This window comes from Branchiostoma lanceolatum, chromosome 18, assembly GCF_035083965.1.
Source record: "Branchiostoma lanceolatum isolate klBraLanc5 chromosome 18, klBraLanc5.hap2, whole genome shotgun sequence".
Lineage (NCBI taxonomy): Eukaryota > Metazoa > Chordata > Leptocardii > Amphioxiformes > Branchiostomatidae > Branchiostoma > Branchiostoma lanceolatum.
Genome location: NC_089739.1, coordinates 12,111,263 through 12,133,054, shown reverse-complemented (window position 1 = coordinate 12,133,054; position 21,792 = coordinate 12,111,263). Strand labels below are relative to the sequence as shown.

At 39.7% G+C, this 21,792-nt stretch overlaps 1 protein-coding gene across 5 annotated transcripts; it reads right to left on the bottom strand.

The window, feature by feature from the left end:
- Positions 1-1,872: 1,872 nt before the first annotated feature.
- Positions 1,873-19,436, bottom strand: LOC136424746 (splicing factor 1-like). Of its 5 annotated transcripts, none has more exons than XM_066413388.1 (15): positions 19,201-19,436; positions 14,742-14,891; positions 13,771-13,846; positions 12,106-12,153; positions 11,059-11,211; positions 10,365-10,454; positions 10,009-10,039; positions 9,558-9,710; positions 7,467-7,585; positions 6,400-6,528; positions 5,704-5,767; positions 4,948-5,046; positions 4,361-4,586; positions 3,556-3,699; positions 1,873-2,534 (listed from the first exon to the last, which is right to left on the bottom strand). In XM_066413388.1, exons 1-15 carry the CDS (start codon positions 19,286-19,288, stop codon positions 2,278-2,280), a joined length of 1,827 nt encoding a protein of 608 aa, XP_066269485.1. In that variant the 5' UTR covers positions 19,289-19,436; the 3' UTR covers positions 1,873-2,277. The 5 variants fall into 5 exon arrangements, with proteins under 5 accessions (XP_066269485.1, XP_066269484.1, XP_066269487.1 ...); XM_066413387.1 differs by lacking the exon at positions 7,467-7,585 and adding an exon at positions 7,290-7,408 and having other exon boundaries at positions 19,201-19,433; XM_066413390.1 differs by lacking the exons at positions 3,556-3,699; positions 7,467-7,585 and adding an exon at positions 7,290-7,408 and having other exon boundaries at positions 19,201-19,433.
- Positions 19,437-21,792: the final 2,356 nt, after the last annotated feature.

Below are 21,792 nucleotides of genomic sequence, written 5' to 3'. Positions count from 1 at the left end.
AACAATAGAATGATAATGAGGTGTCTTTTAACATATAAAAGTTGATTTTTCACACCAACTACATCTGTTTCAATTAACAATGGGGCCATATGTTATCTTTCACCTATCCTGTAATTCCATTGTCTATTCATTCATTCCCTGTGCAATTTTTCATTATCCGCTTTGCCAGTCTTTGGTCAATCAAAGTTGTCAACTTACACAGTAAAAATAAAATGTTGCAAGCACCATGATTCTTTCTGGTATTCTTCCAGATAGCTACATATTGTAAATTCAATGCATTACTTAGTGGTAGCAGGGAGATGGCGAGTTTGTGTTTTAAATTTACGGTTTTAACAATTCTGTAGTTCAGAAGTAATTGTACATTTGAAAACGCATATTGTCATAAATTCGTGGAGGTTACTGCAAAAATAAAACCAACGCGAAAGTTTCAATTTTTAAAGTACATGTAACATTTCCCTCGCCCTGTTACAGAATATTGACACAGAAAAAAAGCAAATCATTTTATTAACTTTATTGAATTCATGTTCTTACACAAAGAAGTTACCTTTGCTCTCTAGCGATCACATGATGAACTGAACAATTCAAAACTTGATATGGGAAAACACTGAGGTCTTTAAATCAGCAACTAAAGATTCAACTGTGACTAGATTGTACATTTCCAAGCTTTTTACAAAGTGAAACTATAGCAGACATTTGTAAATTGTTCTTGTTACCCATGAAAAGCCAGATTGAAGGACAATTTTACCAAGGAATGGAACCTCCTTGGTCAGATATGTTAAGCTTGCACATGATTCTGCCCCCCCCCAAGAAATTTCACAGTTTGTACTCTGATAAGAAGTTACCACAAAACAACAAATTGTCGATATAACACAGCAAATAAAATAACAAATTGTAACGAGTGTGAAATACGCTTAATTACAAAATACGGAAGATTGATTTTCCAATGTTGTACTAGGTTTGGGTTTGGTTTACCAGCGAATCCAATTCAAAAGATACATGTAAAGTCCATATGTCCTAGTTTTAACAACTTCACCTCTGAAATCCTTTCTTGCTATCTAAAATTTGAAACAAGTCAGATCGAATGATGCTCAATGTATAACTTGTCAAGTGACATTTTATTCAATGATGACATCAGCACTCCTCTGTTAACGTTTGAATACATTCATGTAAACTTGCTGTTCTCACTACTATGTTATTACCAGTTCACAAAATATGTCTAAATAGCATCACTTGTTCACAAACACCCTTTTTTAACTGAAAGCACGTATTCTGATTAACATTTATGCTTAATGTAGGGATTATTTTCATCTAAAGACAGTGCACAAAACACAAGCTTTGTTAATAACAAAATCACAACCGAAGATCTTCAATTTATTCTGACAGCAATTTTAACCCCAGAAGAAAATGCTTAACCCTCACCCGACTACCTAATGCTGATGACTGAGATGTGAAAGAATAAAGCCCTAGTTATCAGTCAAAGCACAAGCTTCTAGACAAAATTGGAGCCCCAGAATATTAGTGTATTTACAAGTTTTGCGAAAGCGACACCAGACCACCACTAAATCTACTCTTCCACCTTCTTTCAGAGTTGTCTATATTGCAACTAGCATGTTGAATCTTTTTTTTTACATTTCTTTTCCTTGCAAGCATAAAAACATGACTTCAACCCACACAAAATTCTACACGTTGGATGAGGATGAACGTTACTAGTAAATCATAACAGTTGACTTTTGGTATTCTATGCACTTTTATCATTCACATCTTCATGCTTTCTTCATAAAATGCATACATACACTTTTGCCATTTTCAACAATTCTACTAGTGTTTATCAACTATTCACTAGGTATACATAGTCCATTCTTTCTTAATGTAAATGCACATGTTTGATTTGATTCTTATGGAGCAGTGACTTTAATCATAGGTATGAATGTTAGAAATGGCTTGCTTAATCTTGTTTCTCAAAGTGCCTTCTCTTGATCACTTTCCCCAGAACTCTATCAGCGTTAACGGTTCCTTTCCATAACAGTACCTACAGTTACATCAATGTGTTTCATTCCAAGACAGAGCGGTGTTTATAAAAACATCAAAATCATAAAGAAGTTAAACAACTGGCACCGTCCGCTTTTGACAGTTTTCACTGCATCTCGGATTTCCCACCCCCCCTTCATTCGCTCCACAAATGTAAGTGCTACACTTCTCTAAAGGATGACTCCACCGTGTTTTTATAACAATTTTTATCACGTATGCAACTTGCTCGGGTGGACCGTACCACTTGGTTTAATTTGGTGGGGGAGGAGGGGGTGCAGGGGGCATACCAAGAGGTGCTGGGGGCATGCCCATTTGGGAGAAATCCATCGGGGGTGGAGGGGGAGCTTGCCCGAACATGCCACCAGGGGGTGGGGGAGGCGGCCCTGGGGGCAGGGGTGGCTGTGGCGGCATCATGGGCATGCCGGGCGGCGGGACCGGCTGGACCATCTGCTGTTGCCATGGCATCGGCGGTCCAGGGTTGTGCGGACCTCCCGAGGTCGGTGCACCTGAAATAGAGATCATTGAAGACTTACTACATGTTCATTACGCCCGTCAATGATGCTGACTTTTCAACTTGAAAAGTCATTAACCAAAACTATATCTGAAACATGTTGAAAGTCTTACATTCCAATTTGTTACTTGATGTAATGTCCATGTTAAAATGAATAAAAAATGTGTAAATAATAAAAAAGAATCGTGTGCTTTCCTTTATATTCTGATAAATACAGCTCTAAGAAGGGGAAAGATTGTATCATGTATTTCAAAGAAATGTAATGTACCTTCAGATATTTAAATGTGCTACCTAAATGTACATGTAGGTGCCACACCATTGTTAAACACAAAAGAATCATACAGAAGTTGTGAAAGTAAGCATTCAGGCACAGCCCGACATCACATCTTTTTGTTAGTAAACCAATGCTCAAACCATGCTGCTTTAATTTTTGTTCCCAACCATATTATAGCACTTCAAACCCTTCCAATTTAAAGGATTGTTTGTATAAGCATTAACTTTTTGGCGGAGATAAGACCATGTTGATTCGATTACATGGATGACATCCCCTGGGAATCCCAAAACTGATGCGAGCGTGCAAATAAAAAAAGTTTGGTAAAAGAAAAGATGCTTTCATAAAGAAATCTATGATCAAAATTTAACACACAAGAGTATCGTATACCGGATAATAGATTCTTCATTTTTGTTCTTTCACATCTTCTTTGACTTATCAAAATATCTTTTTTTTGCAATTTACAGCATACATTTTCTTATTCTGCAGCTGCTTTGTATGTGTATCAGTATGGTCGAAAACTTCTTTTTTTCTGGATAACAGGCGGATGTCATCCTTATAGTTGTTTAAAAAACTTTTATTTGTAGAAAAAGTAACAAGGGTAACGTATAACTAAAATCAACATGGCCAAACCACTAAATTTTTTAAGGCCCAGAATATCCACAGCATTGCAAAGAGTAAAAGTTTTTTGGCAAAGCCCCAGGAGCATAGCCATGAATGCAGTAATTTACTACTTGGTGCATACTTTGCCAGGGAGCGGAGGCCATGGTGGAAGTAGTGCTTGCAGTGCTCATCTGCCAGGGCAGGCTAGTGATCCCGCTGCTGGGAGGGGGCGGGGGGGCTGGCTGGCTCGACGACGGGGGAGGGGGTGGCGGCGGCACCATTGGAACTGTGGGAAGGTAAAACATGGCAGTGAGCTGAAGCAAAGCCACCAAGAGTCAGGCTATTACCTAGCAGGGCGTCTCTTCTGAACGCCAGACCCCAAGAAAAAGAAGGTATTAGACGGCCTCCATTTGCAGGGGACACCAAGACAAGAGGACACCCTGTTTCCCTGGTAATTATATACACATGTATTCCCTCCCAGACACACTGCCACTGTTGTTTTTTCCTCATGCCATAAATTGGTACAGCATGTAAATCGATTGACATACAAAGCTACCAGGTAAATTTTGTTGTTGTTATTGTAGATCCATACAGCCGTCTATAAATCATGGCTTAAAGCCTGCCAAGACTCTACTCTTTAATTTGAATCGACTGGGGAGTAATTGGATTACAGCAGTATGTTTGCATGTTTAACAGACATACACTGTTATGAGGGCTGTTTCCAGCTTTTAATTTTTTTCTGTCCCACTCATTGTTTGGGAGCAAACGTTGTAAATTTTGGTTGTTAAAGCTGTCATTTTAGGCATTTAAGATCAAGCTAGCTAGAACCCTGGGATGGATTCTGGAGACAGCCCCGACTGTAATCCAACATAGCACAATTTGTTTGTTTTATTTTTGTTTATCTATTTGTTTGTTTATTTTCACAGTTGGAAGAACACCCTCTTTACCTGGCGGCGGCTGATGATTGTTGTTCATGGATGTCTTGGGGGGCGGCATCTGCCAGGGGGGCATGTTAGCATTGCTGGAGGGGGGTGGCATGCCGGACATGCTGGTGGGGGGAGGGGGCACCATGCTAGGGACATTAGGGGGTGGGGGCACGGGAGGGGGCGGGCCTCCAGGAGGGGCTCCTATGGCCTTGGGGGGTCCACTCATCCAGGGGGGCCTGTTGCCAATCTGGAAAACAAAATAAGAAAAACCGTTACTAACAAAATTCTACAACCTTCATATTGAAACAGAATATCTGGACAACTTGCAATGCTCCAGGTTGTTCTTATATTATGGTTTTTCCAATAACAGGATTAGAGTAAGATTAATGGGTATGTCAGCCCTGATGCCATTTGAATTTTGTTATTGTAGAATTTATCATGAGAAAACTATGAACATAAATCATCTATCCTGTTTTCTACGAACTAAAGTATACTGAATTCCGAATTCAAATACAAATCCTGAATTCATCCTGTTCACAAACAATGCAATACACAAACACAACAAGCACTACCATCTTAGCAGAGGTAGTACTACTAAATGTGCTCACGTTTGGTGGGGGTCCCCGGTTAGGCGGTGGCCCACGGTGTCCAGGGCCTGAGGAAGGCGGCGGCGGCCCCTCTCCAAGCTCTGCCATCAGGGACATGTACTGAAGGGTATAACAACAACAGGTTAGCTGACTAACAAACAGTTGGCCATGTACCATAATAGGTTAGGTCTTAAGTTCTTCTTGGGAAAGTAGCATGTAGTGGATGTCACAGATTCCGTGTGCTCCTATTTCTGAAACTTTGGCTTATAAATTACCAAGACCGTCGAATAACCAACATAACAGGTTAGCTGACTACGAAACAGTTGGCCACGTATCATATAGGTTAGGTCTTATTTCTAAAGGATTGCTCTTGAGGAAGCTTGTCATAGCAACATGTAGTGGTTGTGAACGATTCCGTGTGCTCCTATTTCTGAAACGTTACCAAAACCTTTACATGTACTGAAGGGTACAATGTTGACAGTTAACTGGCTATGAAACAATTGTCCGTGGATTATATGTCTTACAGGTTTGTTAAACGGAAAACCTGCACAAGTAAAAATTATAAAATGTGGGTATGAGAGCTCTTAACTTCTTTTTTTTTTCTTGCCAATGACTTTATGTTCACAGTTTTGCTCTCAGTGAGCTCTCATGTCAAACATGTGCTCTGTGTTGCATTGCATCCTTACGGTAGTGACAGCCTCAGTTTATAACACTGAAAACCTCGTTTCCCCTCCCTAATGAAGTCCCTACAAACTTGAATGAATCTATAGTGCTTACTTCACTGTCCATCTTGGCCTTGTCTACTCCAGAGACGGGGTTCACTCCTCCCATCTCACCAGGCCTGGAAGTGGAAATATAATATCATTAGCATTACCGCTGTACAATTTGCTACACTAAAGGAAAATGTGCAATGTTTTCTTTTCACTATTAAAGACACTTAGAACTGTGAATGCAGAAAATTTCGCAGGGGTTTTATGCTTGCGGTATGAGGTGACCTCTTTACTCAAACCCACTGCGAATAGTCGTTCCAATGTGTGACTGTAGTGCTGCTATTGTTTCAAACGCGAACTAAAAACCACCGCGAACCCTCCATTTTCTCCCTACCACGAAATTGAATCCCCGCAAACATTTCTGCATTTACTTTAGGTTTCTTACACGGCAATATACTGTAATTCACTTTAAGTTCACGGTAGCAAAATTTCACGTAAGGAAAATTGACACTTTCACTGAACTTTAACTTCATGGTGGCAGCAAGTCATTTGCTGAAAGGATGTGTGGAGGAATCATAAATAGGTTTTTCACGGTGATGATAAGTTCACGGTTCAGAGGTGACAGTGAAAACAGTGAACATTAAGTTACAGTAAAAGAAACAAGAATTACAGTACGTCTGCTACAAACAAAATCTAGTTGTGCCATGATGCCATTGCTCAAAGAAGTTGGACAGCGTTCAATTAAAACACGAGGAAAGCTCACCTCTTCTGCCGACAGTCAGAAGCGATGTGGCCTGCGCCGCCACACATGGTACACACCACGTTATTGGTGATGTTCCGCTGTTCAGGGCACTGCCAGGTGCGATGCTCCGCAGAACCGCAGTTCGTGCACCTAGAATCACACGGTTAGCACAACATAACAAGTAGTATAGGACCTATTGAAACAATACCGTCATCTACTTTACCTTGATAAAACCTCTTCTAACTTCATACAGATGTTGGCACGGTATGCATGGATCTTAACTGTATAGTTAGTAAACTGCAACAACACAAAAGACTTGAAAGACACTAACAGCATAGAGCCACAGCACAAAACAACATGTCTCTACGTGCTCTTTTCATGAAGTGTAGCAAGTTCTTTTCAACACTACATAAATAGGGTAGGTGACAACCATGTTACGTGGTCACGTTTAAATTGAAAAGACAAAAGAAACCACTAACAAAACATCTAACTGTACTACATTGTGACGTCTCAAAGTTCGTACAATATATGTTAACCTTAAAATCATGATGACCGTTTCAAATTTCAGAGTTCGTTCTACTCTGCAGGTCATCCAAAATGTATTTATACAGAAGTTCACCTTCACTGCAAAAATTCTGAGTTTCTGCATTTGCTAAACTAGTCCTAAAATCTTCAGGTGTGTACACTCTCATTCCAGTGCGGTTATGCTCTTGGGATATCTAATAATTTCCTCATAATAATTGCTGCCTTTAGAGTGACCCCATCTCAACCTGTTTCACAATCCTTAGATATATCCCTGGATTAACATCTAGCCGAACTGCCACTACAGAAATTATTCCACCGACAAACCCTTGTGAAAACGTGACCTTGTCTCCCTGGTGGCGATAAGGAAAGCAACGGAGAAAACTTACCGATGAGCATCGTCCTCCCTCAGCGTCCCGTTCAGGCGCGCGAGTTCCCGCAGCTGCATACGCCGCAGATCATTCTGCCCCTCCGGCGTTTCAATCCCTTGTTTCAGAATGGCTTTAATCTACAAATAAAAATGTGTGGGGGAAAAGACAGCAATAAGTATGAAGGTGGGCGGGTACCTGGCTATTTCACCATCCCGTAGCGTCCCGTTGAGCGCCGCGAGCTCGCGAAGCTGCATTCTCTTCAAATCATTTTGCCCCTCCGGAGTCTCGATTCCCATCCGCAGAATCTTTTTGATCTAAAACAGAGATTGGAGATGGAACGTCCGTGATTGGTTAGTACAGGGTGGGCGCGGCACGGGGATGTCACGCCCGAGCGGCACGAAACACAAAGCACGAAAACTGGCCACGACACGCAACGCCACAACGACAGTAGCAGCACAGGAAGGTGGGTGGGTAGGCTAGGCCCTAGCTTGAGAAATGCCTGGCATAAGTACATCTTATAATGCAAGCGTAATGAAACAAGCAAAAATAATTAGATGCTATTTTACAGTAGAACGATTATTCTTACAGGGCAGACACTAGCACAGAGCTTGACGTAAAACCTCACACTCACAGTAAAAATCCTTCTTTACAATCATATGATCAATAAGTTCACATAAAACATTGAAAGCATCACAGAAACTGAAACTTAGGTGCATGCAGGTCAAAGATTTGAGCCCTAAATGTTCTCTTTTTAAAACTGATCAATTTGAAATTTGTCAAAAAGGTCTGAAAATGAATGTTTTTCACAATAAAACAAATGGTAGCAAAGGAAGAACCAGTTACATGTAATCTCACAAGAACATAGGAACATTTTGGATGCAACAAAAAACTTTAACCTATCAATAAGAATCACAAATAAACGGGAAAATCTACAAATGAGAAACTCATAAAGTCAGTTAACTATTACCGTAGAATCTCAAGAATGAAACAAAAGTTAGTTTTAGATAATTGCTGTATCGTAAAATCAACGTTTTCCAGAGTATACGATTACTTAAGCAACGGAAAACAAACTTTCCACTAATGTCTGCCTGGTAAGATCTAATAAGATGATAGGGTGATGACACAATGGCATGCAGCTTACTTTCCGATCTTACAAGCACATCGAAGGGTGTCAATATCGCCGTAGAAGAAGAGCGTTAGTATCTCATTACTTTTCTCAACACCCTGGTGACATTAAAACATAAATTAGTACGGCAAGAGGGCAGATACAGAGTGCCTTAATATATACGTAAAGTCAGAGGTGGTTTTGAAAAAAATAACGTACAACAAAAGTCCCTTATGAAAAGATCTGTAAAAATTTCCAGAATGGTTCATTAGTACAGAATGCTATTTCGGTTTTCCGGCAAGGTGTCAAAATCTGGGAAAGAAATAAAGCCACGTGAGAACAAGAAGGGAAAGTAAAATTATGACAAAACTACAAGGGTGGTAGACGTGGTTACAAAAATGTTGCCGATATTAAAACTACGTACAGAAAATGCAGAGGTCCTAGTATATGTTTTATGAAGGCAAGCAAGCTGAAAATAATCAGTGGTTGAACTAAAGATGCGGCATAATGAATGGCATTCATATTGTTCATACAGTCATGTCCAAATATCATAAGATCATATTCTAGATTAGAAATTTCACATTAAAAAATTCCAGCAATCGAACTTTTTCTCTGTTTTAGCAACTTAGCTATTATTCTCACAATAGCAGTAACAGAAGCTTTTCAAAATGCTTTATACTTGAGAGTGGTGGAAAATTGTACATTCCGTTTAATGACAAGTCATGACTGCATGAACGCTTCTTTCTACAAAGTAAAGGTATTAAAGCAATACTAAATAAAGTCAACACAGGCGAAAGTCAATCCTACATGTAACATATTGGGGCAAAGCATTTAAGTAAGGTTATAACAAATTAGAATCAATTATGAAAATGACATGCTGAATACTACAAAGATCATCGGAAAAGCAAGTTGATAATGATTAAAATCATGACAAGCATAATCAATTAATATTAGAAATGATTATGATATAATCTAAATCAAAGTAAGTAAGCAGTCTTGGTGGCTACGATTGGGCGAAAAAAGAGGTGCTAGTAGTACGGTCAAATATAAAGTAGTCGGACGTAAAGCGGCTCAAGTCGGAAGTTTCGTGGGGTGGAAAACGACGAGAAGCAAAAGCATGCGGAACAGAAGTGCTAGCGATTTTTTTTACAACATCCTGGTCACGTGGTTATACCACAAACCTCGTCAACAGCCTTTCGGACTGATTCGGCGTTGTTGGCAGTGACGAGAGCGTGGAGTGGTTCATCCTCGCCCGGGAGCGGTTGTCCGTCCTTCCGACCGATCTTTCCCTCCTTCACGGATCCCTTCCCGCGAATCATGATCTTCGCCCCAGTCTGAATTAAAAAACGAAAGAGTGCTTTAATACATAAACTCTTTGTCGGTTTCAATTGGATACGGCAACCTTTCACAAGAATTAGCCCATTTACGATGAGTATATCATATCAGTATGAGCAAACCAAAATCTTCTTTTTCCAGAACTCTAGGTCTACAAGTTTCTTTGCATGCATCAATTTTACCAATAGACACCCTTTTATTATATATATATATATATGTTATAAGATATGTTATACTTATGTAATGAAAAGTAAGAAGATATCAGCCAGAACGTAAAAAACAGTTAGGGATACTCACATCTTTCTCTATCTTCTTCAAAGTGTTTCCACTGTAAAGTAGAAAAGCACACATATACGTTTAGACCAATGATCTATACATTGCAAAACTCATCATGCCATATTTGCAGTGTTGTGATTTCATGGTTAGAGGTCACTGCGAAAATGATACCATTGCGAAGATTTACAACACTTAAATATCTTGTACAACTGCATTTGTATAATTCCTGATTTGTCGTCTCTCAAATTCGGACTACTGTGCCACAACCCAAACAGTTTGAAAGTACACGACATATTGAAGGATTATTGTTTACATTAGTTAAGGTCTTAAAAACAAGATGTATAAGAAATTACAAAAATAAAAATAAAAGGAATCACCGTGGGCCGATTAGCAGGCCGACAAAGTTAATGTCTGGATGTTCTTCTTGTGGGATCATCACTCGATCACTCACTCTGGTCACTGGAGGCCTAGAAAGAGGAAGAAGAAATGAATGGTGCACTAAACAACAGCAAGTCTTTTTCAGAAACACATGCCTTGGAATCTGAATGTGTTGCTACTTGTGACAGTTACAATTTCAGCTAAATTACTTCCATTGCTCATTGCATGATTTTTGCTCATTCAACTTGGTGACTTACTACCTCCATGAGGTATTAGTTTGTGTGTGTGTGTGTGTGTGTGTTACTGAATATTTGTGGGCAGCATAAGAACCTCTGGATGCATTGCGAGGATATTTGACACGTAGGAAGGTCTTGGGAAGGCAATGGTCATTTTCGATTTAGCCCCCTACCCCTAGTGTGTGACCTTTGTACTGCAGCAGAACTTCCAGTTTTTGAATATTTTGCCATGGACATGCTATGGTCTTTTTTTGTGGCACATGGCTTTTGAAGTAAGGAAGAAGTGGCGTAAGTTTGGGCCCCCTAGCAGCTTGTTTTACAACTAGAGTTTGGGGATTTTGGGTAAACTTATAACAGTTGTATTAATCAAACTTTCCACATTCTAACCACAATCCTGATACTCTAAAGTAATGAATACTAAAACGTTATATACACGTAAAAAACGTTTTAAACATACTTGTAGTCTGCAGGAGGCTTGAAGTCTGTATTCAGCCGCAGCGCCTCTTGTATGAGGTTGTGGCGCTGCTCCTCGAGTTTCTTCCGCGTGCGATATTCGCGTGTGTTCAGACGCTTTCCCTCGCTGTTGTAGATGGGCTCCGGGGACGGGGACCTGTCGTGCACAAATCGTATCATGTTTGTAATCATTCCAAAACAACGTCTGATTAGGGGTGGCAAACAATATACCAGTAGTTTCTCCAAAACAAATATGCTGTTTTTGTATAAATTTTGGAGAAATCTTTCAATTCGTTGTCAAAAATTTTGTTTCGTCATTATTTAAACATCGTGTCAAGTAAAAGATATTCGTTTGTCCGCTTCTTTCATAGTTTTACAGGTATAGAATAAAGGGTTAGTATTGTACATGTTTGATATACAAGTTGGACGTATTTTGCCTAAATTCTAAAGCTCTCAGAAAGGGTGTTTTGGTATACAACGAACCTTCAATAACTTGAGGTAAAGTGGTACTATAGCATTGAATTTCAGCTACTTTTTAGATAACACAGAGTCTGACGATACAAAATAAAATGCACATCCTAGGAGAAGTTTTTCCAATGAACTTGTGTACAGAGTGCATTTCACTGTACTGTTATGGTAAAACAACTGTTTGCCACCCTTAGTGTATGCACACACACACACACCCCTTAACCTTAACACAATATATATCTTCACAGCAATTCTCAAGCCTTAGATTACTGGTAAAAAAAATAATAATCTGTCATAATAACTGTAGATTCTTCGTAAAATGTAACTTTTCAGCTGTCATTTCAAAGTAATCAACATGCAAAAATTCTAAAAATTGGGCAATTTTACTCCAAGGAGGTTCTTTTATTTCGAGAACTTCTAAAGAAGAGAGGACACACTTGAAGACACATGTTAAAGGGCCCATTTGCTGTAAGAGAGCTTCTTTCTTTCCAAAACGTCTAGAAGACATTGGCAAGAGGTCTAGTGGTAGGAAACATGTTAGTCTGACCAGTGATATAGAAATGCTTATTTAAAATGGAATGACCTCTGTCTTGTATATTCCTGTCCCGTCATACCGCTGTACGAAAGACCACTGAGTTAGAGAAACATGGGGGAAAAGATTATGTGCATTCAACCGTTAAAACGTCAATCTTGTCCGCGTAAGAACGGTACTTCCAAAAAAACAAAAACACTGCACACATGCTTTTTGGTCAACATAAAAAGTCATTTTCAAAGCGAGCCACAGAGCTAAATTAACTATGAGAAAGTAATGAATGCATCACTAGTAGGAAAATTCACGAATCTGCACGGCTGATAAAAAGAAAGCTCTTTTCTTTCTTTCAAAGGAATGAATGAATGAACATATTTGGGACATAGAGTCATCTGTAGAAACTAGCTGTTTCATTACGAATATGGACAGAAAGTGGTGAGAATACAAGCATTTTTCCATCAATATTACTGACAATGAAAAACAGTAGTTTTGAGAATGTTCAATGCATGTTTTCATAGAATTTTGGAACATTTTTTTTTCTTTCGTCAGCAAATAACTGTAACAATCCCCTCTTTAGAAATGGTGCAGCCCAAGTTTCCTTCAATGCTGTCTGATTTCGGAGCTATCCATTTTGAAATACGGGGGGGTTGGAGAGGTTGTTTGGCACAGCCCGAAGAGGATCTGCCCTGGGAAACAAAGTGGTTTGAGCACCTGTTTAGGGATGAAGGTTTGTGAAATTTGCGAGCTGCCTAGATGGCACCCTGTGAAATAATGTGGTTACTGCCATGCTGTGGGGGGAGGACCAATCGTACAAGGCCCTTCCTGAATATAAAAGCACCAGTGACGGGGGTAATCATAATAGGCTGGTCATATAAAAATTAGGTGGCATGGCTAAAACCTTCTTCGTGGGTGGATGCACTTGAATCCACACAATCTACATGTGGTGGAGAGAACCTTGTTAGCTACTAGCACAAAGCTTTCAGGCCTGCACTGTAATAAGAGTATGTAGCAATCATTCATTATACACGAGGCATCCAACAAGACCTGTCCAACATCATTCCACTGGGACTTTCAAGGACGGCTTTTTCTGGGTGAACAGTGGAAGGTTTCCATTCTGAAATTGTTTCAAATAAGAATTGAGAAATATCACTTAACTACGTTAAACTGCATTTCTATCATGAACAAACGTTACAATGGACAAGCCATATTTTGAGCTTGTGCTACAATTTTCGGTAGAAATCAATTTCCTTTACATGGGGTACAAGTTACACTTGTATGGCGTTTGAGTCATATGCATAACAGAGAATGCTTCAATGTTCAATTTTGATGAACGAATTATCAATTTTTCCGTGTTGAAATTTGCATTGGATTGCCATAAACATTAAAGGATTCAAATTAAAAACAGAGGGACTTTTTCTTGGAAAAACAATCCCAATCTCCTCCAAATTCTATGAGCAAAGCGTACTGGCAACGCACAAAACGTCTTGGTTTTGAAAAAGAAAGATTTCTGACTTTCTATCCGCTTGTTGGATGCCTCACCCCTGCGTGGAAGGCATGGTGATGGCACAATATTTAATTAAAAATGATTACTGCCTTCCAGAACGTTCGTTCGTTCGACCACTTCTTGCCTGGCCAACAGAGTAATCATTAGCAGGGAAAATAAACGGGAGTAAATAGATACAAAAGGAAAAAGACACTTGGTTAAGCCCTGTTCCAAACCTGTCTTCGGGGTTGGGGGGGATGCCCAGATCTCCTGTGCGAAGGCGCCGGGAAATTTCCTCAATTTGCAGATGAACTGTAATAGAGTAGGTTAAGAGAGAACAGGGAGCACATATTATAAAACCAGCAAGGACAATCACACACAATATAATGTGTAGAAATGGCAACACATTATCAATATTAGAAACATAGGTCCAAAAGGTTCGTCAGTGCAGATATTCTCATTTTTCAGTGGTTTCATTAATGATTATTATAGTAGTATTACACTGTGCCATTCTCTGCGCAAAGCAAGTTGATTGATGTTTCTTGTCTTTGCTTACGACTAACTCCTATTAATTATCAGATTTCCCAACCAACACAATCACTTAGTCTTTAGTCATATTTCAACCAAACTGAAATCTATGTCTGGGTTCATATCATCTATAAATATTCTACATATTCTGTTAAAGAAAGCACACTACTCTTGCCAAAGTGGTAAAAATTCAGCCATAACCACATTAGTAACAACAAGACTGCATGAAGCTAAGAAATTGAAGTCTAATGCTTTGAGTTAATCAAATTATAATTTCCCAAAATAAGACAAGTGAAGATTATTGAACATCAGATCATGTCATATTCTAGAGAGGTGTAATTTTAAGGAATATTTAGTAATCAATTTACAGACAGAAAAAGGGGTGTACAGACATAAACTGAAAAAAAAGAGCTAGCTCACTCCAGAATACACATTGTGGAGCAATAATATAACAACGTGTAATGTGCAAACCAACCCTATATAGGAAAAACCTAACAGGGTAAGACTGAGAGTGGTATATTCAGTGCACAGCACAATATAACATTAATAATCTATCAATAATCAATGATAACCAATCACGAAATTTGGGGGAAGAAGAAGATTTTTTTATTGAAGTGCTTTAGTATTCAGCATGCGATAGTGAAAAGATGTAAGAAGGAAAATGGAGAACATTTCTTACCTAAATACTGTCTTTCTTGGTCTTTGGGAAGGTTCGGAGGAATGACAGTAGGCATTCCAGGGATGATGGTCTTTTTGTCGACATCTTGTTGCCAACGACTACGCCGCTTCTTTGACCTGCTTTCCCTATCATTCCAGTTTCCACCAGAATCTGAATTCAAACAATGGGACAAGAAACGTCGATGAAGATTAGACATCCAGGTAATAAGATACGCCAAAAAGCAATTACTCAAACAACTGGATATGATTTTGGAAACGGTCAGACGTTTCAAGTAGCATCCACTACTTTTCGTCAGTGACTGTGAGCAAGAAGCCCTCAGTACTTTCAAGGACACTCCCCCGGCCAACTGGTTTCGTTATGTAGATGACACTTGGTGCAGACTAAAGAAGAGAGTAGCTGATGATTTCTTTGAACATATCAACCAGATAGATGACAACATCAAGTTCACACAGGAGTCGAGTCAAGATAATATGCTCCCTTTCCTAGACACCAAAACCATCATAGAGAAAGATGGTCGCCTCCAGTTCGAAGTATACAGGAAGCCAACCCATACCGATCAGTATCTGGCCTTTGATTCTCACCACCCTTTGGAACACAAACTGGCAGTTATAAAAACTCTCTTTCATCGGGCAGACAACATCATCACCTCAGACACGGCCAAACAGTGTTTCCGCCAGAGGGGCGTCTTCCCGTCAAATGACGGCCTTATGTCGCTTTGGACGGCCTGAAGTCAGACATAGGCCGTCCTCTTTAAAAAAAAAGACAAACTAAATGCCGAGAAATCGGGAAAAAAATACGAGAGGTCGGCATAATTTCTTTGTTTTTCTTTGTTACTGCGGGCGTGGGGACGCTCTATGTCGTTGGACATTCACACTCTTTTGTTTGTTGCTATTGTTAAGCTTGCGAAGAATCGATGTCGGTGCCTTTGGCATACGGTGATCTCATTAAAAACCCGTTTTTCAAGACTCAATCGAAGAAAATCATCGAAGAAAACAAGGAAAAACGTAAACAAAACAAGAATTTCGCCCGTGCATTTCAGCCTCTACGTCGTGATTTGCCGCGATTCGCCATCATTTCTGACCGTATTCGACACAATATATATTCCTTTGAATGTTTTTCCGTGAAAATTCTCCATATGTACCGTAGATAAATCGTAATTTTCGCTATGAATTCACGTAAGTCGAGCCGCAACCTGCCCCGTCCCGGGCCGTCCGCCATGTTTTAAAGCTCATTGATATGCAAGGTTCTAAGCGCTGATTGGTCCGCGTCATAAAAACCTGTGCTCTGATTGGTTGACGGCAAGATGTCACGTGACCACAGGGCGGGAAAACCCCTTTACACTTCCGGCGCTTCTGGTCAATATAGATCGCATTTTGTGACGATTGAAGCAGTATTATAGCGACCTTCGTAACAAATTGATTTTGAAAAATTAACAAAGTCTTTTCTGATCACAACATTCAGTTACTTTTCCTGGTCAATCAATTTTCGCGGTACGGTCAATTAATTTTCGCGGTACGGCCCTCCCCAAGTGGACGGCCTCTCAGTCGCGGTCTGGCGGAAACACTGCGGCCAAAACAGACGAACATAGACACCTCCGAGGTGCCCTGGGCAAATGTGGCTACCAAAGATGGACTTTCAACAAAGCCCTCAAACCGTCTGACCAGTCCAAGAAAACGCCTAAGTGTACACCGTTGACCAACAGAAACAAGGCCAACATCACTATTCCATATGTACAAGGAGTGTCCGAAAAACTCCGACGGATCTTCCAAAACTTCAACATTGCCACCAACTTCAAACCTCAATCAACTCTCAGACAAAGACTGGTACATCCTAAAGACCGACCCCGCAAAGGCAGCAAGGCCGATGTCATCTACAGACTCAAATGTGAAGAACCCAACTGCAACAACACTTATATCGGAGAGACCAGTTGATCACTTAATGAAAGGTACAAAGAACATTGCGCTAACCGCTACTCCTCGGCCATTTTCCACCACCTAAAACACAACCAGGGGCACTCGTTCAATCTCGAATCCACTGATATCCTTGACCGCGAACCCCGCTGCTTCGAACATGGAGTAAGGGAGGCAATATATGAGAGGATATACAACCCAACCCTCAACAGGAAAGGAGGGCTAAGGGTGGAACTGTCTGGCACTTGGGACATAGCCTTGGGGGCAAACCAGCTTTAGCTCCTATATTAAAACAATAGGAGCTATTGTCCCCTTTTACTTCAACCTCGTCTTGAGTTGTCTAATTCGCTTTCTATTGGACTTCTAAAAATTTGTCTTCTCCTTATTTGCATATCAATTCATAGTTCGTGGTTATAAACCTGCTGTTCAACTGATCTTGCTCACAGTCACTGACGAAAAGTAGTGGATGCTACTTGAAACGTCTGACCGTTTCCAAAATCATATCCAGTTGTTTGAGTAATTGCTTTTTGGCGTAATTGGACAAGAAAGCAGATTTCATTATTCATACAAAAGTAATGCCACATATCATCTTATCCTGGAAGTTTGTTTGTTCATTCAGACCCTTACACAAGTGCCCAGTGGCACATTAGGCATTAAGTTTCCTTGCTGTTTCATACCACTCGTCCAGGGTATATTTTCCCAGGGAGTGGTTGCTAGCTACCCCCCCCCCCCCTTCAACGTGCTCAAAACATCTCTTCGAACATGGGACCCTTATCCTGGAAGAGCAAGGATATTAAGTAGCACATCTGGTATATTCTTATTAAGCACAATCATGTGAAACCATAGCAGTTCTACTGACATGGAAATAGAAAAGATGTTATTTTTCTGCAAGGACAAATTCTGCATACCACGACATGTAATGTAAATTTCCTGTCTTGTTCTAAACGTGGATATCTTACATTGGGTATATCTATGGCTGTGCTTCTTCTTACTATCTTGTTTGTTTGTTTGTATTGCGAACCTGGTAAACCACCTCATGGCATAACACGCCAGGTTTGTACAAATTGTACTGGATCCACACACACCAGAATGGACCCCTACTCTTACATGAATGTGCATGTAGTTCCATGCGTTCCCAAAGTTCCTCCTAAAACAGTAGCAGATTTTTCATGTTTCCCCATCCTGCACTTTCCTCATCAGAACATTTCTGTCAGTGTGGATGTTTTCTCATCATGTATGCATTTGTAGAAAATGTGCAGAAACGTATATTTTTCTTCTTCTAAACATGAGCAGTCCTTGTACATTAAGTCAAGTGGAAGATACACTTTGAATGGGATGTAGATCGCAGTTTTGTTGGCATTTTAATTGAAAGCACTGGCCAGAAGCCCACGAAAATGTGCCCAGCTTGGTACATATGACATGTCGCTAAATATACACTAACTAACCATGTATTGAGCTTACATGAGGCTACGGCAAGGCTAAAACGGTTATATTGAAGCAAGCACTGGTCGTAATCACCAATCTTGACAACGAATCCAACAGTGTGTATACGACGGAGAAGCTTCCCATGCCATAATGATATTGTCGGTTGAAAATCAGTAAAATTTATCGATCAAAAAACCTACTATAGAAGACTGCACCACTATTGAATAAAGTAATACACCTGACCAACAGTAACCTGTAGTAACTGCTAGAAACATTCTTCATTGATGGGGAAACGTCCCAAAAATTATGTGGAAAGTGCACGTGGCAACCTCTGAATATACCCCTAGCTACGTACTTCAGACTTGAAAATATTTTTCTTCCAGTTGTGGCATAAATTAATTGTCATAATTTCTACATCAAAATATGGCTTCTAGGACAGTGCATGCTTGGTACAGGTTGAACGTTAAAATTCATAATCCTTATAACCTGAATATAACAATTATCTATTTGATACTAATCCGTACAGAATCCAACAAATCATACGTTGCATATAACGCACAACTTAAGCACACTTACACTCACAAAACTGGTGTCTATCCCTATAATTTTTTGCCCTATAATTTCTGGAAATTTATAAAGGGAGGGGTGGGAACGACCCTACCTGAATGATTATGCAAACCTTTATGATTTATCTGGAAATAATTCGTATGTCCTTGACTACACAAAAATGCAGCAAACGTTGCAGTCAAATACCTCCTGAACTCCTAACATAGTTGTGGCTCACTGAATATTATCGTTAATCCTGAAATCAAACCGCTTGCATAAAGCCGAACGCTAACCCAATAACCCCACATATCTATGGTTCCAGAAACACGCACGAGGGCAGATAAATTTATTTTTGCCGAGGTCATATCTCATATTTATATAACGTTTGCCAACTCTTTACAAAACAAGCTACGTCAGAAATATATTTCTAAACATACGTGACACAGAAACAGTAATTATCGCGACTAATTACGACATAATTAAAGCAAGAAGCCGTACAAAAGTGACTACTCCCAAAATCAGACGACTTTTTCCTCAGAGAAAACAACGGAAGGAAGGATATAAATTTTTCTACTCACTCTCTTCTTCAGCCGATCGTTTGGTCCCACCACTCGATAGAAGAGGGTGAAGCCGTCCTAGAGGAGTAGCATTGGCACCTGTGGCCATTGTGGCACCTAAAAATGTCTGAAATGCCGACTTTGAAGCTGGAAAATGTGTAGAAAAGGAACCCAAAAGGAAAGAACGTCACCAAACTGTAGATAATGGCGGGCGGCGAAAAACCCAGCGGCTACGTCACAGGGTCACGTGATCCGCGCTGCATTGTGGGTACACGGTAACCTCAAAGCAGATGTAGGGTGAAAATACTCTCCAAGCAGAGGTTCGACTCCGGCTTGTTTTTGACGTCTTTTTGGCTTGGCGACATGAAGAAAACGGGGGGGAAAATAGAAAGGCAGAAAAAACGCCTAAAAGATGGAAAAACAAACCGGAGCTTAAACCTCTGCTTAAAGAGTATAGTAAAAGCACACAAATATGTAGTATATATTAAAGTCTGCTTGGTAGATTAGGTATGGACAAGTTAATTGATAAAGAGGGTACCTAGAAAAAGGCATTGGAATGATTCCACTATTAATGAATTTTGGACAAAGTGCCCACAAATGAGGGTCTGCATGGGGGTTCCTGGCTAAATTCAGCAGGGGGGGCGACATTCAATGGTAAATTCAGGAGGTCGACAACGCTTAGTAACGGTAAATTGTTGTAACACACTAACCCTAACCTTATCACAAATGAAAGTTTCTTGGTCATAGAATTTGAAAACTTCTGAACAAAAAGTTGGATCACACGTAGGCAAAAAAAAAGCTACTAGCTTTTTGCCCTGATGTTGCTATTTAAGTGCAAAGTTGTCAGAAAAGTAGTGTTTATTTTATGCATTGTCAATTTTTTTCAATCAAAATGTATCTTACTGTGGCCACTGTTCCAGTGTAGCACACGATGATCGTGTTTACAAATTGATTTTTATCTACATACGTTTTAGATTAACTCTGTGTCATATATTGATAATACAAGATTAAGACTACATGTATACAGAAAACTGTAACATATTCTATTTGAATAAATTGAAGTGGCACTGTAGTGGATTAAGTGACCATGTCAGCAAAAATGTCATAAGCAACTTAAGGACAGAAGTGGTAGTACAGTCATCATAGGAAAGAAAATCTGATCTCGTACATTGGTTCTTTACATTCCTTTAACTTTAGAAAAAAAACCCGGAAGGATACAAAGTATAAACCAGATACTTGATAATTGTTTGTAGAATTCTTACAAGGAAACCTGTTGCATAGGTTTTTGTCGCCTTTAGTTCCAAGATGACAATGCTATCATTATGCGTCAAATTTTTGCAAGTTCATATGAGTTGGAAAAGTCATCATGTAGGAAATGTAATCTTACAAAAGAGAGCAGTATTGAAATTTCCAAATTTTTCGACTGTTCGGTTATTCAAGTTATTTGTCTATAATTTGCATAATGTGATGTTAAACAAAAAGCCAGCAGTTGTTCCACTCATACCTTGGCAAAGACTGAAGCTGCAAGGTCTAAAGTTTCATTTGTGTTCTCAGCTATTTGTGCTGGATGTTAACGTGAAGAATTTGTTTCGGAACAGCCAAGATCTGGTGGCAACAAAGCTGCAGTTTTCATATGATCAGCAAGACGACGCTTCAATCACGTCACTTCTACACCTCAAAGCTAGGGCACCATTATTCAAGGTCTAAATGGTATTATCATTACAATGCCTTATTTAGTTATCATTTGGTATACATCTTTGTCAACTATCACTTGAAGTACAGGTTTTACCTCATTGAAGTTTTTAAATTCTGTACAAGTCTGGATTTTTAATGGAGTTGATATTTCACTAGACTATTACTCATACAAAGTTACTAAATAAACTTTTACTGTCTTGGTTTTATAAGTTTCAGCACTCATTTCTTTGTTCTTCCCAGCTGTTTATACTTACATTGATTACAGTAAGTGACAAGTAACGCTTCTCTGTTTTTTCTAGTATGTAACAATTATTGAAGATTGACTTTAGAAAACGTGGCCTTAATCAAACTACACAGTAGTAATATTCATTGTCTTGTTATTCAAGTGTAAATATGAGAACAAATCAACATTTCAAAAGATTAAACTGAAACAAGAAAACATGGGAAAAACTTTAAGAAACTTACAGTCAAACCTGCCCAAGGCGACCACCCGGCGGACCGGTCGCGATGGACAGGTGGTCGCCATGACCAGGATTCCACTCACATGTTTCCAGGTCGATGTTTTCAAATACGGTACGTAAATGGATGGAAAATTATGTGAATTTAGACAGCATGACCCCCACCAGGTTCAATTCTCATTGACAGAAAGATCCTACACAAATTACATTTTCCGTTATCGTTGTAATAATTGTATACCGCTACATCGTGTACAAATTTTCGTCATAATTTTGACTACAAAACAATGGTTGCCTCGATGATCTCGCAGCGCCCTCCCGCATTCACACGTTACATTAAATAGTACACACACACACACACACACACGCACATCATCAACGTTTTAAGGCCTAAGACAAATCCCTAGAAAACACCTGCTGGCCCCAGCCTTTTTTGGGGCGCCGACCGCTGGATAAAAGGGGC